This window comes from Bos indicus, chromosome 5, assembly GCF_029378745.1.
Source record: "Bos indicus isolate NIAB-ARS_2022 breed Sahiwal x Tharparkar chromosome 5, NIAB-ARS_B.indTharparkar_mat_pri_1.0, whole genome shotgun sequence".
Taxonomy (NCBI): domain Eukaryota; kingdom Metazoa; phylum Chordata; class Mammalia; order Artiodactyla; family Bovidae; genus Bos; species Bos indicus.
Window position 1 is genome coordinate 34,430,262 of NC_091764.1, and position 19,871 is coordinate 34,450,132.

General features: G+C 37.4%; 1 protein-coding gene across 1 annotated transcript in view; it reads right to left on the reverse strand.

The window, feature by feature from the left end:
* The window catches only part of ARID2 (AT-rich interaction domain 2), a 208,286-nt gene that overhangs the window by 40,018 nt on the left and 148,397 nt on the right, over nucleotides 1-19,871 (reverse strand). The window contains exons 13-16 of the mRNA XM_070788568.1: nucleotides 19,065-19,199; nucleotides 17,901-18,097; nucleotides 14,798-17,655; nucleotides 5,329-5,477 (exon numbers count right to left, since the gene is read on the reverse strand). Coding sequence (XP_070644669.1) covers nucleotides 5,329-5,477; nucleotides 14,798-17,655; nucleotides 17,901-18,097; nucleotides 19,065-19,199 — 3,339 coding nt within the window. The remainder of the gene's footprint in view (nucleotides 1-5,328; nucleotides 5,478-14,797; nucleotides 17,656-17,900; nucleotides 18,098-19,064; nucleotides 19,200-19,871) is intronic.

Sequence of the window (19,871 nt, forward strand, 5' to 3'; positions counted from 1 at the left end):
CTAAAACGCTGCTCATAAAAATCAAAATGGACTCTTATCAAACTTCTGGACCTAATCACTAATATACAGAAAGTTCAAAATCAGAGTAACATGCTACACAATAGCAGCAAAATCAGACTGTGATGCTTTACAGGACAAATGACCTGCTGTTATCAACAAAAACTGTGAGGAGAAAAACTGAGAGATGGAGGGTTATCTGCAGATTAAAAAAGACATAACAGCCTTTTCAACCTCAGTCAATGTTTGAATCTTGCATTCCAATTCAAACTCCAAATAAACAGAAGACAGTGGAGAAATGTAAACACTGACTGCCTATTTGAAGAACTCATAAAATTGAAGCAATGGACATCACCAGATGGTCAACACTGAAATCATATTGATTATATTCTTTGCAGCCAAAGATGGAGAAGCTCTATACAGTCAGCAAAAACAAGACCAGAGCTGACTGTGGCTCACACCATGAACTCCTTGTTGCCAAATTCAGACTGAAATTGAAGAAAGTGGAGAAATCCTCTAGACCATTCAGGTGTGACTTAAATCAAATCGCTTATGACTATACAGTGGAAGTGAGAAATAGATTTAGGGATTAGATCTATAGACAGAGTGCCTGATGAACTATGGACAGAGGTTCATGACACTGTACAGGAGACTAGAATCAAGCCCATCCCCAAGAAAAAGAAATGCAAAAAAGCAAAATGGCTGTCTGAGGAGGCCTTACAAATAGCTGTGAAAAGAAGGGAAGAGAAAAGCAAAGGAGAAAAGGAAAGATATACCATTTGAATGCAGAGTTCCAAAGAATAGCAAGGAGAGATAAGAAAGCCTTCTTCAGCGATCAATGCAAAGAAATAGAGGAAAACAACAGAATGGGAAAGACTAGAGATCTCTTCAAGAAAATCAGAGAAACCAAGGGAACATTTTATGCAGATGGGCTCGATAAAGGACAGAAATGGTAGGAACCTAATAGAAGCAGAAGATATTAAGAAGAGGTGGCAAGACGACACAGAAGAACTGCACAAAAAAGATCTTCATATCACGATGGTGTGATCACTCACCTAGAGCCAGATATCCTGGAATGTGAAGTCAAGTGGGCCTTAGAAAGCATCACTAGGAACAAAGCTAGTGGAGGTGATGGAATTCCAGGTGAGCTATTTCAAATCCTGAAAGATGATGCTGTGAAAGTGCTGCACTCAATATGCCAGCAAATTTGGAAAACTCAGCAGTGGCCAACAGGACTGGAAAAGGTCAGTTTTCATTCCAACCCCAAAGAAAGGCAATGCCAGAATGCTCAAACTACTGTACTATTGCACTCATCTCACATGCTAGTAAAGTAATGCTCAAAATTCTCCAAGCCAGGCTTCAGCAATACATAAAGCGTGAACTTTCAGATGTACAAGCTAGTTTTAGAAAAGGCAGAGGAACCAGAGATCAAATTGCCAACATCCACTGGATCATGGAAAAAGCAAGAGACTTCTAGAAAAACATCGATTTCTGCTTTATTGATTATGTCAAAGCCTTTGTGTAGATCACAATAAACTATGGAAAATTCTTAAAGAGATGGGAATACCAGCCCACCTGACCTGCCTCCTGAGAAATATGTATGCAGGTCAGGAAGCAACAGTTAGAACTGGACATGGAACAACTGAACAGGGAACAACAGACTGGTTCCAAATTGGGAAAGGAGTACGTCAAGGCTGTATACTGTCACCCTACTTCATGTCACCCTATATCATGACAAACGCTGGGCTGGAGGAAGCACAAGCTGGAATCAAGATTTCGGGAGAAATATCAATAACCTCAGATATGCAGGTGACAACACCCTTATGGCAGAAAGTGAAGAGGAACTAAAGAGCCTCTTGATGAAAGTGAAAGAGGAGAGTGGAAAATTTGGCTTAAAGCTCAACGTTCAGAAAACTAAGATCATGGCATCTGGTCCCATCACTTGATGGGAAACAGATGGGGAAACAGTGTCAGACTTTATTTTGGGGGACTCCAAAATCACTGCAGATGGTGACTGCAGCCATGAAATTAAAAGACGCTTACTCCTTGGAAGGAAAGTTAGGACCAACCTAGATAGCATATTGAAAAGCAGAGACATTACTTTGCCAACAAAGGTCCGTCTAGTCAAGGCTATGGTTTTTCCAGTGGTCATGTATGGATGTGACAGTTGGACTATAAAGAAAGTAGAGCACTGAAGAGTTGATGTTTTTGAACTGTGGTGCTGGAGAAGACTTTTGAGAGTCCCTTGGACTGCAAGGAGATCCAACCAGTCCATCCTAAAGGAGATCAGTCCTGGGTGTTCATTGGAAGGACTGATGTTGAAGCTGAAACTCCAGTACTTTGGCCACCTGATGCGAAGAGCTGACTCATTGGAAAAGACCCTGATGTTGGGAAAGATTGAGGGCAGGAGAAGGGGACGCCAGAGGATGAGATGGTTGGATAGCATCACTGACTCAATGGACATGGGTTTGTGTGGACTCCGGGAGTTGGTGGACAGGGAGGCCTGGCGTGCTATGGTTCATGGGGTCGCAAAGAGTCGCACATGACCTAGTGACCTAACTGAACTGAACTGAATGTTATTTTTCTGCAGGGTTATAAATTATGGTTAAAGAGTAGTGTCCTAATTTTTTAGAGATACATGCCTGCAGATTAAAAAAGAAATTACTAACATGCGTGATGTAAGGGTGAGTAGTGCATTTCACAATAATTTATCGGTAAAAGACATAATTTTAGTTCTAAATCTGTATGAATCAAGGAAGATTCTTCATTAATATTTTTGATCAGATATTAAAGAAATCAGAGCATAGTTATTTAGCGACAATAGCCACTACATGTATTTTTCCACCTGGAATTTAAACTAAAAATGAACAGCCATCCCTTGGTATCCATTGGGGATTGATTCCAGGTTCCCCTCAGATCTGCAGATGCTTAAGTCCTTTATATATAATGGTGAAGTATTTGCATTTAACTTAAGAATATCTTCCTGTCTACTTTATATCATTTCTAGACTACTTATAATACCTAATACAATGTAAATGCTATGTAAACAGCTGTAAATACAATGTAAATACTATGTATATAGTTGCCATCACTTGGGCAATGTTTTGCTTTTTGGAACTTTCTGGAATTTTGGGAGAATATTTCTAATTCCTGTTTGATGGAACTTTCAAGCGCAGATATAAAGTTGTTGTTTAGTTGCTAAGTCAACGTTCAACTTTTTTGCAACCCTATGGACATTAGCCCACCAGGCTCCTCAGTCCATGGAATTTCCCAGGCAAGAATACTGGAGTGGGTTGCTATTACCTACTCCAGGGGATCTTCCTGACCCAGGGATTGAACTTGCATCCCCTGCATTGCAGGCAGATTCTTTACCACTGAGCCACCTGGGAAGCCCTGAAGATATAAAAGGTCAAGTGTAATAAAAGCCTTTACTCTCCTCATGTCCTTATGCTCTTGATATCTTAAGCTTCTCACAGTTCCCTGGGCATAAATAGTTCCTTCTATAATTCCCTGCACTTGCTATTATGAATGAAATTGTTTTTGCATGACAAACTCCTACTCATACTTTAAGAACCAACTCAAAAGTAATGTCTATAATGAAACATTTCTAACCATGCCAGCATTACATTCTGTTCATTATATTGCCAATAATGCTATAACATAGGAACTATTTTTTATAGTACTTATTTAAACTCATTTATTTGTTTTTTGCATGTGCTTCCCTAAAAGTTGACAGTGATCTTTATGTCTCTACCTCCTAACACATGAGCCCTTCTAGAGGGTGCTCAATAAATATTTGAAGAATCCACTTCAACTAATTATCAATGCAGTATATCTAAAATTGACTTTAAAATTGACCATGTCTAAGAAGTCTTGTTGAGTATTTTTCTGAAAAGACTTAAAAAGACGAGGTATACCATTCAAATTTTGGAACAACAATCTTACTAACAAGATGGAAAACAGCCATGCATTTAGATTGATTAGCCCTTTCAGTGATTTTTTTTGTTGAAATACTCTCAACACTTCACCTAAAGAAGCTAGTCCCAAACGTTTTAGTGAACAAATAGCATGAACTGAGTACCTACTCCATCAGCTACTGTTTTGCGATGAAAAATAAAAACAAAAATCTTAAAAAAAAAAAAAAAAGTATAGAATTTGACATCAGTGAAAAAAGTTGCAAATTAACTTACAACATAAACATTTAAAAAGTTATCAAATTAAATAAATGAAAGAAATAATGAGAGGAAACCTAAAGCACTAATTTTAAAAAACCCTTTTGACAGATTTTACACTATGGTCTAGATACACATACTTATATACATATATAAATGAAAACAATACTTACCCCTAGCAACATAATGGAATCTGAGATATTTTATTCACTTTTTCATTGAAAAGAAAAACAAGCAAAACCCTCCTGGTAGACTTGCCAAAATGATTTCATACCCCACTAACGGGTTGAGATTTAAAGTTTGGTAAACACTGTCCAAAGAAATTCTGCATATTATCAATAATCCCTAGGCTACACTGAAAGCCACAATCTTAGAACAAATCTATATATGAAATATGTCTATATCAGAAAAATTATGAATAGGAAATATAATTTTAATAGGACACAGTAATTTCTGCTATAGTTAGGAAAAGTAAAACAGAATCTTGATATCTAAAAAAAAAAATGAAGGATATTATGTACACCTTAGTCTTAGAGCTCTAAAAGGGACAAGGCCACGATTCTTAGCTGACTACTGTTAAAGGAACTGAGATTTTAGTTTAACCAGTATTACTCTCAAGTTTAGTATTATTCTCAAGTTCTCCTTCAAGTCTAAGAAAGCCTTGTTTAAGAAATGCAATTCCACTTATCAGTTATTAAACTGTGAGATAATATAACATTAAAAATTTTCATGGTGTGTCCATCTCAAACTTAAATTGAAGACAAATCATTCTTCCTAACATATCTTTAAGTGTCTGTTATATAGAAATCCTATGGCTGCCACTAATTGCAAGACACTTTAAAAAACTTCTTTTCAAAAAAAATTTCTTTTCATAGTCAAATATAACATAAAATTCTTAGCTGATTTTCTTTTGTTAAAATCTAATAATTAAACATTCTCTGATAACTACCATAAGGCAATGAAGCTCTTTCCAACATTTATATAAATTTCTTTAGATAACACTGGATCTGCATAAATATTACTTTCAACATGAAATATTTTTGCTAAAAAGTTAGTGATTTCAAAAGAAAATTTTCATGAAATCATAAGTAGAAATTTAAATACAAAGACATTCCAGAAAAAAGAGCATTTATGTATATCAAATAAAACTGCCATTTACTTTTTACAAGACTGCCACAGACACATGAAGTTGTGCCCAGGTTTTCTCACTGGATCTCCATGTTGACTAGATGCACTGAATGGAGAAGGCTGAGAACTGTTAGGCTGGCTCTGAATTTGAACAGCTGGTGAAGGTGTCATTGGAGTGTTCTGTGAAAAAGACAAACCACACAGTTTGTGAAATGACACTGAAAAACATTCATATAGAACAGGTTTGTGAATTTGATTACAGTGATAGTTATGCACTTTCAACATAAAATTCACACTTGGGAGTTTTAATGATTATCTTTTGGATACTCTTTAAGAGGATAACTAATTTCAGAAACATATTTAAGAAGTCAAATTAATTTCATATGAATCACAAAGGCAAGACTGCATTGCTACTGTCACAGAAGACACAGAACTTAGGATTAAAGATTTTATACTAATAAAATTGGGTAGAAATACAACTATAGATTACACAGAGAAAAAATTATAAATGCACCCATTTTATTTACTAACATATATTCTTCAAAAGAAAAACAATCAACTGTAAATTATTATTTCTTTGTATAATATCTCCTTTAAGATTGTAATGAGTAACATAAAACCATATATAGTAAAAATCAAAGGGAATTTCAGATGTTAAGAATGATATAACCATTTAAGTAGAATGTTGTAAATATTACTTTGCAGGAAAAGCTATTTTAACTAACAACTTCAATCTTTCAAGGTGCTCTGTTATAAATTTTGATGGATTACACAAGAAAAGGATTTTAATTGTATGCATAAGTTTTCTAAATATTAGCTACATTTTTCCCGTTATATCCCATCCTTTTCTCTCTGAAAAACACATAATAATTATAACATAGCTTAAAACAATTTGAAACAATACATTTTGAGGTTAACTCAGATTTCCTTCATAACATACATAGCACAAAGGAAAAAATGTTAAATTCCTCACAGACATGATTAGCATACCATTTTCAAAGTATTGTTTAAAGGAAATACATTCAAACTCTGGGAAAATATTCAATGTATTTGCTTATTTATAAAGTGATATTGGAAACAATGGAGCAAAACTAAGCTAAAAATTGCTGAAAACCTCTTATTGGAAAATTATAGTACTTTAAAAAAAACAGACAAAACAGAAACAGATAAGGCTCTAGCATAAAAGTGAATAAAGGAAAAGAATAAAGTGCCAAGAGTGAAGGTTCTTAGAAACGTGGAGTCATAGGAACTTTTGAGTTCTAAGCTCTAAGGAAAAAAATTTACTTTGAGATGTGACTGAAGTTGTTTTTATAATAGAGTCTCATTCTTACGATTTTCTAATATTATTAGTAAGAAAATATATACACGCATGAAAACCATGCATTTTAGGGCAGTACAGGTATCAATGGCTAGAAGTTAAGACTTTCCAGCTTGACAGAACAGGACTCAGAATTTCGATTTGCCTTTTAACCAGCTATGTGGCCCTGGGCAAACTACAAAACATCTCTGATTCTCAATTCCCTCATCCGAAAAGTGTAATAAAATCTAACTTCTGGGATGGTAGGAAGACTACAGAAACTCTACATGAAGAGCCTAGCTCTAGATTCTCAATAAATGGCAACTCACTATTATTATTTATGTTAATAGAGAAGTACAGAGTGAAACCATATTCTGGAGGAAAGATGATGAGTTCACTTTGGGGACAAGAACAGATCAGTAAGTGCAATTATTTAGCTATAGTTAAAGTTAATTATCTAGCAATAGTTAAATTATCTGGCAGTAGTTAAAGCTGGAACAAGAATCTGACAATCATTTATCTGTGAATTCTTAAACTCATAAAAACTAACAGTGAGAAAGTAGACACAGGGGTCAGGATCAGAGAGAAAGGAAGGGAAGAATAACATTAGACTAAATCTATTTACCAGGAAAAAAAAAAAAAAGTCAAACTGTTTCCTTGAAATGAAACTACTGCATAAAAAATTCCATGAAATTCCAGTAAGTAAGAGTAACCAAGAGGATCAGTTTGAATCAAACACAAATATTGAAGAGTGACAGAAATATAATCTCAGAATTATAACTGAAGGGTAAATCTGTCAGAGCTATCAAATTCCCTCAGAATGAACTTTCTGGTTCCCTACACTATTACCATTTACCCTAGGTATTTTATTGACTAGCTTGTCATATACTTTTAAATTAGGTTTATTTTTTTTTATATGCTAACAAAGCTTTATCCTATTTTGTTCTTCATTGTAGAACTCTTAACTGGTGTCATACACAAAAGTTAAATAACAGGGAATCATAGGGTATTTAGCCCCAACTGTTAATGATTTATGAGGATGTGGCAAGGATGACTGAAGTTAATCCAAACTGTTCAATTAAGAATGAATAAAAGACATATTAACCAAATGCAATGTGCAGAAAATTGTCTACACATTGCATCTGGTGTTCTCTGGATCTTAATTCAAACAAAATTTATAAAACACATTTTTAAAGACTAAGAACAAACTGAGTGTCATGCAATATTAAGAAAGTACTATTTTTGTTAGGTGTGATTTGGTATTATAAATACTTATAAATACATACTGAAGTATTTATTAGTAACTTAAAATCTTTGGGACTTACTTTACTGCAGGGGAAAAACAGTGGTGAAGAAGAGATGAAACTAGAAAGGCAATGGTAACATTATTTAAAGCTGGGTGAAGGATAAGGTTGGGTAAAGGTCAGTAAGCCTCTATTCTTGTGTATGTCTAAAATTTTCACAATAAAAAGTAAACAAATAACAACAAAAAAACAGAGCTAAATATATCAATAAAACAAAATGAATTAAACTACTTATAGAAAATACCAAATGAAAAATTCCAAGACTTGCATTTTCTTTGAATAAAGCAGTATATTTACTTTACCGGGAGAAGTACCAATGACCTCAGAAACACAGATGATACCACCCTTACGGCAGAAAGTGAAGAGGAACTAAAGAGCCTCTTGATGAGAGTAAAAGAGTTGGCTTAAAACTCAACATTCAGAAAACTAAGATCATGGCACCTGGTCCCATCACTTCACGGAAAATAGATGGGGAAACAATGGAAACAGTGAGAGACTTTATTTTCTTGGGATCCAAAATCACTGCAGATGGTGACTGCAGCCATGAAATTAAAAGATGCTTGCTCCGTGGAAGAAAAGCTATGACCAACCTAGACAGCACATTATAAAGCAGAGACATTACTTTGCCAACAAAGGTCCGTCTAGTCAAAGGTATGGTTTTTCCAGTAGTCATGTATGGATGTGAGAGTTGAAATAAAGAAAGCTGAGCGCCAAAGCATTGATGCTTTTGAACTGCGGTGTTGGAGAAGATCAGAATCCCTTGGACTGCAAGGAGATCCAACCAGTCAACACTAAAGGAAATCGGTCCTGAATATTCATTGGAAGGACTGATGCTGAAGATGAAGCTCCAGTACTTCAGCCTGATGTGAAGAACTGACTCATTGGAAAAGACTCTGATGCTGGGAATTGAAGGCAGGAGGAGAAGGGGATGACAGAGGATGAGATGGTTGGATGGCATCACCAACTCAATGGACGTGAGGTTGAGTGAACTCCGAGAGTTGGTGATGGACAAAGAAGCCTGGCATGCTGCAGTCCATGGGGTCACAAAGAGTAGGACACAACTGAGTGAACTGAACTGGAAGTAGTATTTTTTATTTTTTCCTATATTAGAAAATTACATATTTCTTTTAACAAAACTAATTTTTAATAGTTTGTTTACACTGTATTGTATGTTTTTTAAAGTACTACTTAAACTATGTTTTAAGAACTAGGTCTTTTACATAAAATGCAAAATATATTTCTTTTAGGATATAAAAGTGCCTGATCATTAACCATAACCCTAACTTAAATATAAATGTAAAAGTGGTCTCAAAATCATGTTTTTGGAATGATCACTCCTGAGGAATATTGTTCAATACTATTCTTTGTTCTGCTCTACTGAAGAACTAACTTTTCGTATTTTAGTACCTCTGTAGTACTGTGTGACCAGAAAAGTAAAATTAAACAAAGAATATGAAATAATTCTGTGATTCCTTTTTTAATGTAAAATTATCTAAAACGTTAATGTAGCAGTTTTACTTTTGGCAAAGATATTTCCTTTTGTTAAAATAAGAAATTATAATCTTGCCTTCCTTTAACATCTTTTCAAGAGTAAACTGTGGCTGAAACTTCTAGACTGTACTGATGTTAAAAATTTTCTGATATAAGACTTGGGATTTGAAGTTCTTAAACACTTATATATTATGAAGACTAAATCAGGCATTATAACACCTAAGGTCTAATTGAAAGAATTAGGAAAATACACTCTAAAAAGTAAGTAGAGATACTTTTAAATGCTTGTAAGGAACAAGAACAAAATTTATTCTAAATGTGGTATTAAAGAGGTTACACTTAGTCTAAACAAAATACACATCTTTACAGAACAGAATTAAGATAATCACTGGAAAAGAGATCCTTGTGAGTGTGGGAAAGTTAATTCAACTCTTTAAAAAGGGTTATGGACAAGCTAATATCTAAGGTTCTTTCTGCTCTAATATTGCCTCATTTTCATAACCTATCCAAGTCCTCTTATTAAGTATAACTAGACAATCAACACATACAAAGTCTATCTTATAAATAGAACACATTGAAGTGTAAACGAAAAAATCATTTAGTGCTAATGATTTTCTTAATTATTACAATGTACTACTAGCTTCCCTGGTGGCTCAGATGGTAAAGCGTCTGCCTACCCTGTGGGAGACCCGGCTTCAATCCCTGGGTCGGGAAGATCTCCTGGAGAAGGCAATGGCACCCCACTCCAGTACTCTTGCCTGGAAAATCCCATGGATGGAGGAACCTGGTAGGCTGCAGTCCATGGGGTTGCAAAGAGTTGAACACGAATGAGAGACTTCACTTTCTTTCACTTTCACTGCTGCTGCTGCTGCTGCTGCTGCTGCTGCTGCTGCTGCGTCGCTTCAGCCGTGTCCGACTCTGTGCGACCCCATAGACGGCAGCCCACCAGGCTCCTCCGTCCCTGGGATTCTCCAGGCAAGAACACTGGAGTGGGTTGCCATTGCCATCTCCAATTCGTGAGACTGAAAAGTGAAAGTGAAGTTGCTCAGTCGTGTCCGACTCTTTGTGACCCCATGGACTGCAGCCTACCAGGCTCGTCCACCCATGGGATTTTCCAGGCAAGAGTACTGGAGTGGGGTGCCATTGCCTTCTCCACTACTAGTCTACAAATCTGAGCAGTAATATGCTTCAAAAAAAATTGAAATGACATTCCTGTGACTCTTGCTAAAATGATCTTCTATGGTTATGACTAGACATAGCTCCCCTGAGATTGCAGATATGCTTTCTGATAGGTTGGGTAACTTTTCAAACTCTTTATCAAAGAATCAAGGGGACCAGGCAGATACCCACATTCAATGTTAGCACCATTTCAAAAAGGATTCATATATGAAGGACAGAAAACTAAGGAGCAGCATCTATAAAATACCTTAAGTAAGTACATCCTTAAGTAAACTATTTTTATATACAAGAATCGGGCATGACATCAGATCACAGGATGAACAGATACAGATATATTCAACATGTGTTTTAAATGCTTCTGAAAAAGACAAGTCTTCAGTTAAGTATAATTAATTTTTTCCATTTTTATTATCTTACATGCCAACCTAGTACCATGCCTTCAGCAGATACAATTTCATGAATAGTGGAAAAGAGCAGGGCTCAGAAACAGTATCCATATTGTGGCAGATTGAAAATAAGTAGTTTTAAAGAAAGAAATGTACCTTGAAGTTAAGTACAGTTATTTCATACTTAGCTAAATACCATTTAAGTACAAAATATATGGTTATAGCATTTAGTTTCATATTTCTTTCCCCTTTATGTGTTCCTAGTATCTTTTCTGTAGTAAAATTAATACAGCTAATTAGTGGGAGTGAGAAGGAACAAAACTGAGAAAAGAAATATTAAATAACAACGGTATTAGGAAGGATTACCTGTTGGCCATTCTCAGCAGGGATATTTCCCTGCAGTCTTTCCAGCCCTGAGCATTCTGCAAGTCTAGAAGTTCCTTCTTGGTGTAAAGGTACCTCCTTAACATCCCCCACCCCTTGAAATGGTATAAAATAACAAAGGTGAGTGAAGTCGCTTAGTCATGTCCGACTCTTAGCGATCCCGTGGACTGCAGCCTACCAGGCTCCTCCGTCCATGGGATTTTCCAGGCAAGAGTACTCGAGTGGGGTGCCATTGCCCTCTCCAATAAAATAACAAAGTATAGCTAAAAAAAAAAAAATCACATTTAAATTCCTCTATTTCATCTACCTGTTTAAAGTGCCAAATCAAATACTGGATAAAATGGTATTAAACCAAGGTCTAAAATGCAATTCTAAGACTATATAAAGAAATTTAAAGAATCTGGGCAACAGTGGAAATGGTTTTTATTAACAAGCTCTTAGGAAGGTCCAACAGTCTCCCTTCCAAGGAAACTTATGATATCATCTTGAGCAGCTTGGTAATTTTTTAGCCTTTATGGGTACTTTATCCTATGTGTTAATTGCTCAGTCGTGTCCAATTCTTTGTGACTTTATGGACTGTAGCCCACCAGGCTCCTCTGTCCATGGGATTCTCCAGGCAAGAATACTAGAGTGGGTTGCCATTCCCTTCTCCAGGGAATCATCTTGATGCAGGGACTGAACCCGGGTCTCCTCTGTTGTAGGCATATTCTTTACTGTCTGAGCCACCAAAGATAAAACATACTTGCACCATTACTGAGCACCAGACTGTGTATTGGGCCTTGTGCTAAGAGTTATACACAGATATCCTGTTCTGTTTGTTTCTTATTCTTATAGACACCATCTATGTATGCTATGTCTCTTTTTCCTTGCAAAGTTTTACATTTCTACGTGCCAACAAAATACCAACTTCAAAAATAAAGACTATAGCTGTTTGAAATAAACTACATTCTTGGGGAGAATACATAAAATTTATACACATTTTTTAGATTAGGAGTAAGCATCACCAACTCAATGGACATGGGTTTTGGTGAACTCTGGGAGTTGGTGATAGACAGGGAGGCCTGGCATACTGTGGTTCATGGGGTCGCAAAGAGTTGGACACAACGAGTGACTGAACTGAACTGAAAATGTATTAATTTTATGGCTTGATTTAGATGTATATATGTCCAATATGTTAAATTCTAGCATTGTGATCCTGAAATTATCTTTCAGTGATACTTATATCTTATAAGCTAGTCATTAAAATAATGTTACATATAAAAGGAATATCTAGGATTTGACAAAGAAATCTTTTAGAATAGTGGTAAATGGGCTAAGAGCACGAGCTGTGGTTTCAGACCCACCAGATTTGTCCTGCACCACCTCATTTTAGTTGGTTACCTTGGGCAAGTTATTTAGCATTGTGAGGCCTCTTCTCTAAAATAGAAATTATAATGTTTACCTAATAGAGTTTCTTTGTGAATCAAATGACAAAATAGTGCAAAATTCCTAACACAGGTCCTAGAGTTAGCTAGTATTGCTTGTTTTTTGTTATTTAGGTATCATTGTTGAACATAACCACACTGGAGGGTTAAAGGACGCAATAAACAAGGGTGGATGAAGCAATTTCATAGTAAGAGAGGTTTTCTCTAATCTGGCTTGGTCTACTATAACTCTTTAGGATTACAAGGGAATCTAAAAAAAAGTGGAGCACATAAGATAAACTGGGAAATTGTTAAATATAAAAAAAATATGCTGAATGCTTAGTATATGTTAGATATTGCATTATTAAAAGAATTTTTCGTGTGCTTTTAAGTGAAAAACTCACCCTGTTGAAGCTTGACTAAAAATGACTTGGTATTTTCCACAAAAACTCCATATTAATTATTGCCATGTACATAATATACACTGAAGAATCCTCAACCTATTTAGATACCCTGAAATAGACCTAAGCAATACTAATATGAATTTAAAAAGTCATTATGCTCCCAGAGCAGTACTGTCCAGCTTTACCCATTCACATGAAGAAAGACACACATTAGTGAATGGTGTTCTAAGCAAGGGATTCTTTGCTTTCTCATCTTCCATTTTGCTTCCCTACTCCCACCTCTCTCTTGTCATCTAGATTGGTATCAATACCAACACAATCTGCTATTATCATCAGAAGCACAGAGAAAAAACCCAAGACAGAAGAGTGCTAGCAGAGTTGGCAACAGTCACAGAAGGTTCTGGCTGTGTAGTAATTAGGAAACAAAGAATGAAGTAGTAGTAATCCAGGAAACAGCATATAAGATTGTCCTTAAAATCTTTATAGGCTGATTGGATCCTCAATTCAGTAGCACTGATTTTAGAAAACACTTTTATTTACTGAGGCATGCAGAGAGGGGATAGTAGATATTTAAAAGGGAATAAATAGAGCAAAGGAGTAAGAGACACAAAATATTAAATACCAGAATAGCTGAAACAAATTGAAATTATAAGAAATAAACCTTTTTAAAGAATAAAGGCAACTAATTCAATACCTAAGATAATAACACACTTGATAAAATTCTTATGGAATTCACCTTTTTTACAAAAGTACTGTGCAAGAAGCCTCAAAAATACACTCATGTCAAAATCAAATACAGAAATTCCCTTCTGGTGTACTCTTAGCAAACCTCTCCCAAACAAGACCAAGTTACATTTTAAAAATACTCCCTACAATGTTAGATGACAAGTACTTCTCTATCTTGGCTCTACCTTGCGTGTACAACAACATAGAAAAATGCTTTAAACCAGGGGTCCTCAACCCCTTGTCAGTGGCCTGTTAGGAATCAGGTGGCACAGCAGGGGTGAGCGGTAGGCTAGCAAGGGAAGAGTCACCTGCTCCCATGATTGGTATTACCTCCTGAACCTTCGCATTTCCCCCACCCCACCCTCAGGGATGGAAAAAAAATTGTCTTCCATGAAACAGGTCCCTGGTGCCCAAAAGGTTGGAGACCACTGCTTTAAACCATGTGTTTAAGTTAACAACTGAAAATTGTTCAATATTACAAAGAACAGAGAAAAATAAAAGAGCATGACAGCTTGAGTACACTGGTGCTGCTGCTGCCAAGTCGCTTCAGTCGTGTCCCACTCTGTGCGACCCCACAGACGGCAGCCCACCAGGCTCCCCCATACCTGGGATTCTTCAGGCAAGGGCACTGGAGTGGGTTGCCATTTCCTTCTCCAATGCATGAAAGTGAAAAGTGGAAGTGAAGTCGCTCAGTGGTGTCCAACTCTTAGAGACCCCATGGACTGCAGCCCACCAGGCTCCTCTGTCCATCGGATTTTCCAGGCGAGCGTACTGGAGTGGGGTGCCATTGCCTTCTCCTGAGTACATTGCTAGGTCCTCCCAATTACCTTTTCAAGGTAAAACATGGAATAACAGTGCATTTCCCCCTAAAATCATATTTACACATCAGGACTTTTTAAGAGAAATGTGACAGGACAATGACTCACCTGTGGGACCACATTCTGTACGTATGTTGGTGGATGCTGCTGCTTCTGCTGAACAGCACTTTCTATTGCTACTTTAGCTACAGTGCTTGGATCTGCTCCTGCTGGCACCGCAACCATCGTTGCACTGCAGCCAGCATTGTTGGGGTCACTGATTGTAACAATTCTAACCCCCACTTTATTTGGAATTCCTGTGACTGTTTCCCTATCATTATCCTCTGCTGGCCTCTTTACAGTTTTGCATTCTGCTGTGCCATTTGTAGACCGAACGTCAGACAACAGGGCAGGAGAATGGGACACTCTTGATCCTGAGTGGGGAACGGCTACGATTTGATGCCCCTGTATAACAGAGGTTGCAGAATGTGGTGAGACAACTACACTTGGGCGTTGCTGAGGCACATCTGAATTCAAACTTGAAGCTAGAGGTCCATTAGGCAAATCAGTACCACTAAACTGCTGTGTTGCCACATTTGAGGCCTCCTGTATACTGCTCACAGATGGTGAAACACCCAAAGTTAATATAGGTCCATTAGAAGTTCTTTCTAGTTGATCACCTTTGGCAGTATCTTGCTGAGTGGCATCTAAAGTCCCTTGTGGTTCCATTGGAGATATCTCACCATTTCCTACATGATTGGAAGTTTTGTGATTTGGAATGTTTTTGCTTAAATGAGAACCATCTCCTTTATCAAAATCACAGATTCCATTAACTAGAGGTTTTTTCAAATCACTTTTAATATCCTGCATGTCCATTTGTTCTGAGTTCTGTTTTCCAGATGCTCCATTCTCACCTAATTCTAACGATGGCCCATTACTGATTAGTGAGCACTGATTAGCCTCACTTTGAATTTTCCCTGAGTTTGAAGGAGGTAGACTTGAGTCACTGTATTTTCTCCCATTTAGAAGACTTCCCACCTGCATTTCATTTTCCTTTGTATCCCCATTGCTGGTGTTTGTGGTTCCTCGTCTGCAGGACGGGTTCTCCATGACTTCAATTTTACGTTCATGAACATGTAAACCTGTTGCTTCTTTTGCTTCCTCCTCCTTTTGGCAAATTATTTTATCACCTTTGAATGGGGGAGTAGCAGTAGTACAAGATGATTGTCCAGCTGGAGATGCTTGAGTGGCTGGAAGCGTTTGCACCTGAAGTCCAACTCCTGCCTGGGTCCCGCTCATGGTAATTCCTGCTGGAGCAATGAGCTGAGTTGTATTTCCCTGACTCACAGTTGCAGTTGCAAAACTTGTATTTGGCACAACTGTTATGGTTACCTGGTTGCCAGAAGTCCCTTGGAAAATGGTTGCTGGGCTATTTGAGATCAGCGGGCCTGGCAATATTTGTAAGTTCGAGATGGGCACGGTTTGCACTCCCCCAGTGGGTGGCATTGCACTTTGGACCAACTGAACATTTTGCTGCCCAACCAATAGCTGCTGAGCTGGAGTTTGCCCTTGCACTCCAAAACCTGCTGCTTGGTTATTGGCCACCTGGTACACCACCTGAGGACTAGGAGCTCTTGCATTATTTGGGGGAGGAATCTGTGGAGCTGGGAGAATAAGCTTACCACCGGGAGTTGAAGGACCACGCTTTGGAAGCAGCAACTGTTTTATCAGACTCGACTCACCAGAAGCAGGCTGACCAACTCCTGCATTTGTTTGCTGTGGTTGAACTTGCATCTGTACTTGTTGTGGCTGCTGAACTTGTACTTGTACCTGTTGTGGAGGTGCTGGTGAATGCTGCTGCTGTTGCTGCCTTTTCACAGACAGCATTTGACTGACAGTAGGAGGCGGTCCCTGTGGTTGAGGTGTGGAAGAAGATGACATGGCAGTAGGGACCTGGTTAGTAGTAGGTGGGACAGGTGATGGTGAGGAAGATGGAGTAATGTTTGGTTGTCCAGTTAGCTGAACTGCCTGGCCAGCTGGAAGAGCTGCTGGATTAGCAAGAACAATTTGGTGAATGGCTGGTGCATAAGTTTGACCTTGTTGAGCTGGCTGGCTTACAATCACTACACTTTGTTGGGTTGGCTGCTGTGGCTGTTGAATAGGCTGTTGTACCACTGTTGATGAAACTTGCTGAGAAGGGAGAGGTTTTGGTGCAATGTTTTGAAACCCTACCCTTGAGGGTTGTGGACTTGGGACACCAGCAATGGTAACCATTTGTCCTGTAGCTACCTGAAAATTCTGTACTGAAGTTGCTGAGACAATATTGGATGTAGAAGTCGTTACATACTGTGGGGGTGCTATGATAACAGTGTCCTGTGGCTGGCTACCAGCTGATGTTTGCTGAGATGAAGTTTGTACAGGTTGGGGTGATGTGGTGATTAACTGTTGACCCTGTGAAACTGTAGAAGTACATGCTGGTATGTTCTGAACTCTGCCAAATATATGACTCTGTGGGACAGCTTGCTGAATCACTGTAACAGGAGTGCCAGAAGGTATCTGCCCCGGTACCACTGTGTGTAATGGAGACTGCTGTGGAATTACTGATGGATGGTGAAGCATCTGGGAATTTACAACTGTAACAGGCTGTGGCCCTGTACTATGATTCTGAACCACAGAACTCTGTGCAGCTCCTCCTCCCACAGCAATACTAACAGGAACTGCTGTCTGGGGTATAGAGTTCTGGATTACTGTAGCCTTAACGACTTCACAAGGAATCGGAGCTTTATTTTGAATGACGGTCACCGGAGCATTTTGCTGCTGGTGGGTATGAACCGAAGGATTTGGTGGAATTCTTGAAACAGTCTGTGCCACAGTATGAACACCTTGTACTGGAAAAGACATTTGTGTTGCAGTCAAACTTGAAGACTGGTTGGTAACAGGAGTCCTCTGAAAATGGTTTCCTACAGTTTGTGGTCCATGAGGGATTCCTGAAATTATGAGGAAAAGTTAAAATTCACAGTGAAATGACTGAAAAGCAGCATGCAGAAATTATTTTACTTAATTTCAAGAGAAAACAGTTTTAAGAAATTAACAACTTTGCACTATATGATAAAATAATAGAACAATAAAATGCTACTGAAAAACAAGGACAAGTTATACATCTTGAATGCATATAATACATGTTTTCATTTAGCCTTATTAAATTGGTAATATTTAATCACAATAAAAATACCTGCGGGTGAAGGACTTGGAGACACATCAGGTACAGAATCAACACGAACAACGGGAGTAGAAACAGGTTGCTGCTGATAGTACATCTGAATGGGAAGTGGGATAGCCCTACGTTTTACTCCTACTACATGAATATGCGCCTGCCCATTGTTACTGGAATCCTCCACTCTCTTCACTGTATGATTTGGAAAGACTGTTCTGTAAAGTACACACACATTCAATTTTAATAACTAGCACATTAACAAAAAACACTAAATTCTAACAATGTTTACACGAACAGCAACAGTATATTCACTGCTACTTATATATGAACCAGTATGAATCATATATTCTACAAGGATGGGAAACAAAGAATTAAATATTAATGTAAAAGATCAATTCTCCAATTTCAAAAATAATTATTATTAACATTGTAGGGTTTAAAACAATTCTACTACATATGTAATTAATAAAAAAGCTACATCAAGTCAATGCCTAGTTTATGAACTTTGCAAAATATCAAAAAGTCATGATGTTTGAAGACAGAGTTCAGTCACAGACTATTATTCAAGATTTTAAAGGGCAAACACTATGTCTTTAACACATATAAACAGCAGGAAAAACATACACTTAATTTCTCTCTTTTCTTTCTTTGATAAACCTCAGAATGTTTAAACACAAACACCATGTTTGATATCAAAATTCCCTTCAATTTAAACTTCCACCACATTACAATCTAACCATACAAAACTTTAAGTAGTGGAGATATTCAAGACTAGGTAGATAGTTGGTACATCTTCCTAGGTAGCTCAGCTGGTAAAGAATCCACCTGCAATGCCAGAGACCCCAGTTCAAAACCTGGGTCAAAAGTTCCCCTTGAGAAGGGATAGTCTACCCACTCCAGTATTCTTGGGCTTCCTTGGTGGCTCAGACAGTAGAGAATCTGCCTGCAATGCAGAAGACCTAGATTCAATCCCTCGGTTGGGAAGATTCCCTGCAGGAGGGCATGGCAACCCACTCCAGTATTCTTGCCTGGAGAATCCCCATGGACAGAGGAGCCTGGCAGGCTTACAGTCCATAGGGTTCCCAAGAGTTGGACACGACTGAGTAACTAAACACAGCACAGATAGTTGTTATGTTCTCAACAGAGGAAGGGGTATGTAAATTAAAGAAATATAAATCCTACCTAAGACATTTATAAAATCCAGTTGATGTTAGGATTCCACCACGAGCCAATTTACTGCAAGTTGATAGGTACTCAGAATACATTTCTGCTCGAGAGACAGAACAATCTGGATTTACTTCAAAATGAGCATTTAGCCTAAAAGAGGAAATAAAAAAAAATACATGGCATTATGCAATATACTATAGAATCTATACTTAACCATTTGAAGGCAATGTGTTATAAATTAATAATCATATCTTATTGATCAAATTTCACTATCTCATGCTATTTGCAAAATATATGCTAGGATTTAGGTAGACTAAATCAAATAAAAAGAGATTCCTTAATCATTCTTATTTTAGTATAAAATATCATTATCCACAAATATAAAAACCAATATTCACAAATATATGTGAATACATCAGCAGAGATGGTATGCTGGCAATAAATATTCTACAACACATTAATTTTATTCAGTGAATACTCAAAATATAACAGAAGCTCCCAATTATGAGTTATTGGTGATGTGAAAAATGAAGGAAAAACAACTAAACTTTTGTTGCTCTTGAATAAAATTTCTTCAGAAAAAAACTCTCCTAAAACATTTAACTACTTCTTAAAACAATGATACTTCTCATGCTGCACACTCCCCTTCCCCACCTCAGAGACTCTATTCCTAATTAATTACAAAGTAATTCAAACTTCAGTTTGTCTTTGTTATAGAGTGACTGCAGCTATAAGTTAGGATTGGAGGCCTAGTTAACCATAAAGGACTCTTTCTAGAACTCACTATATATATATATATATACAAGACAGGCTAACCTACAG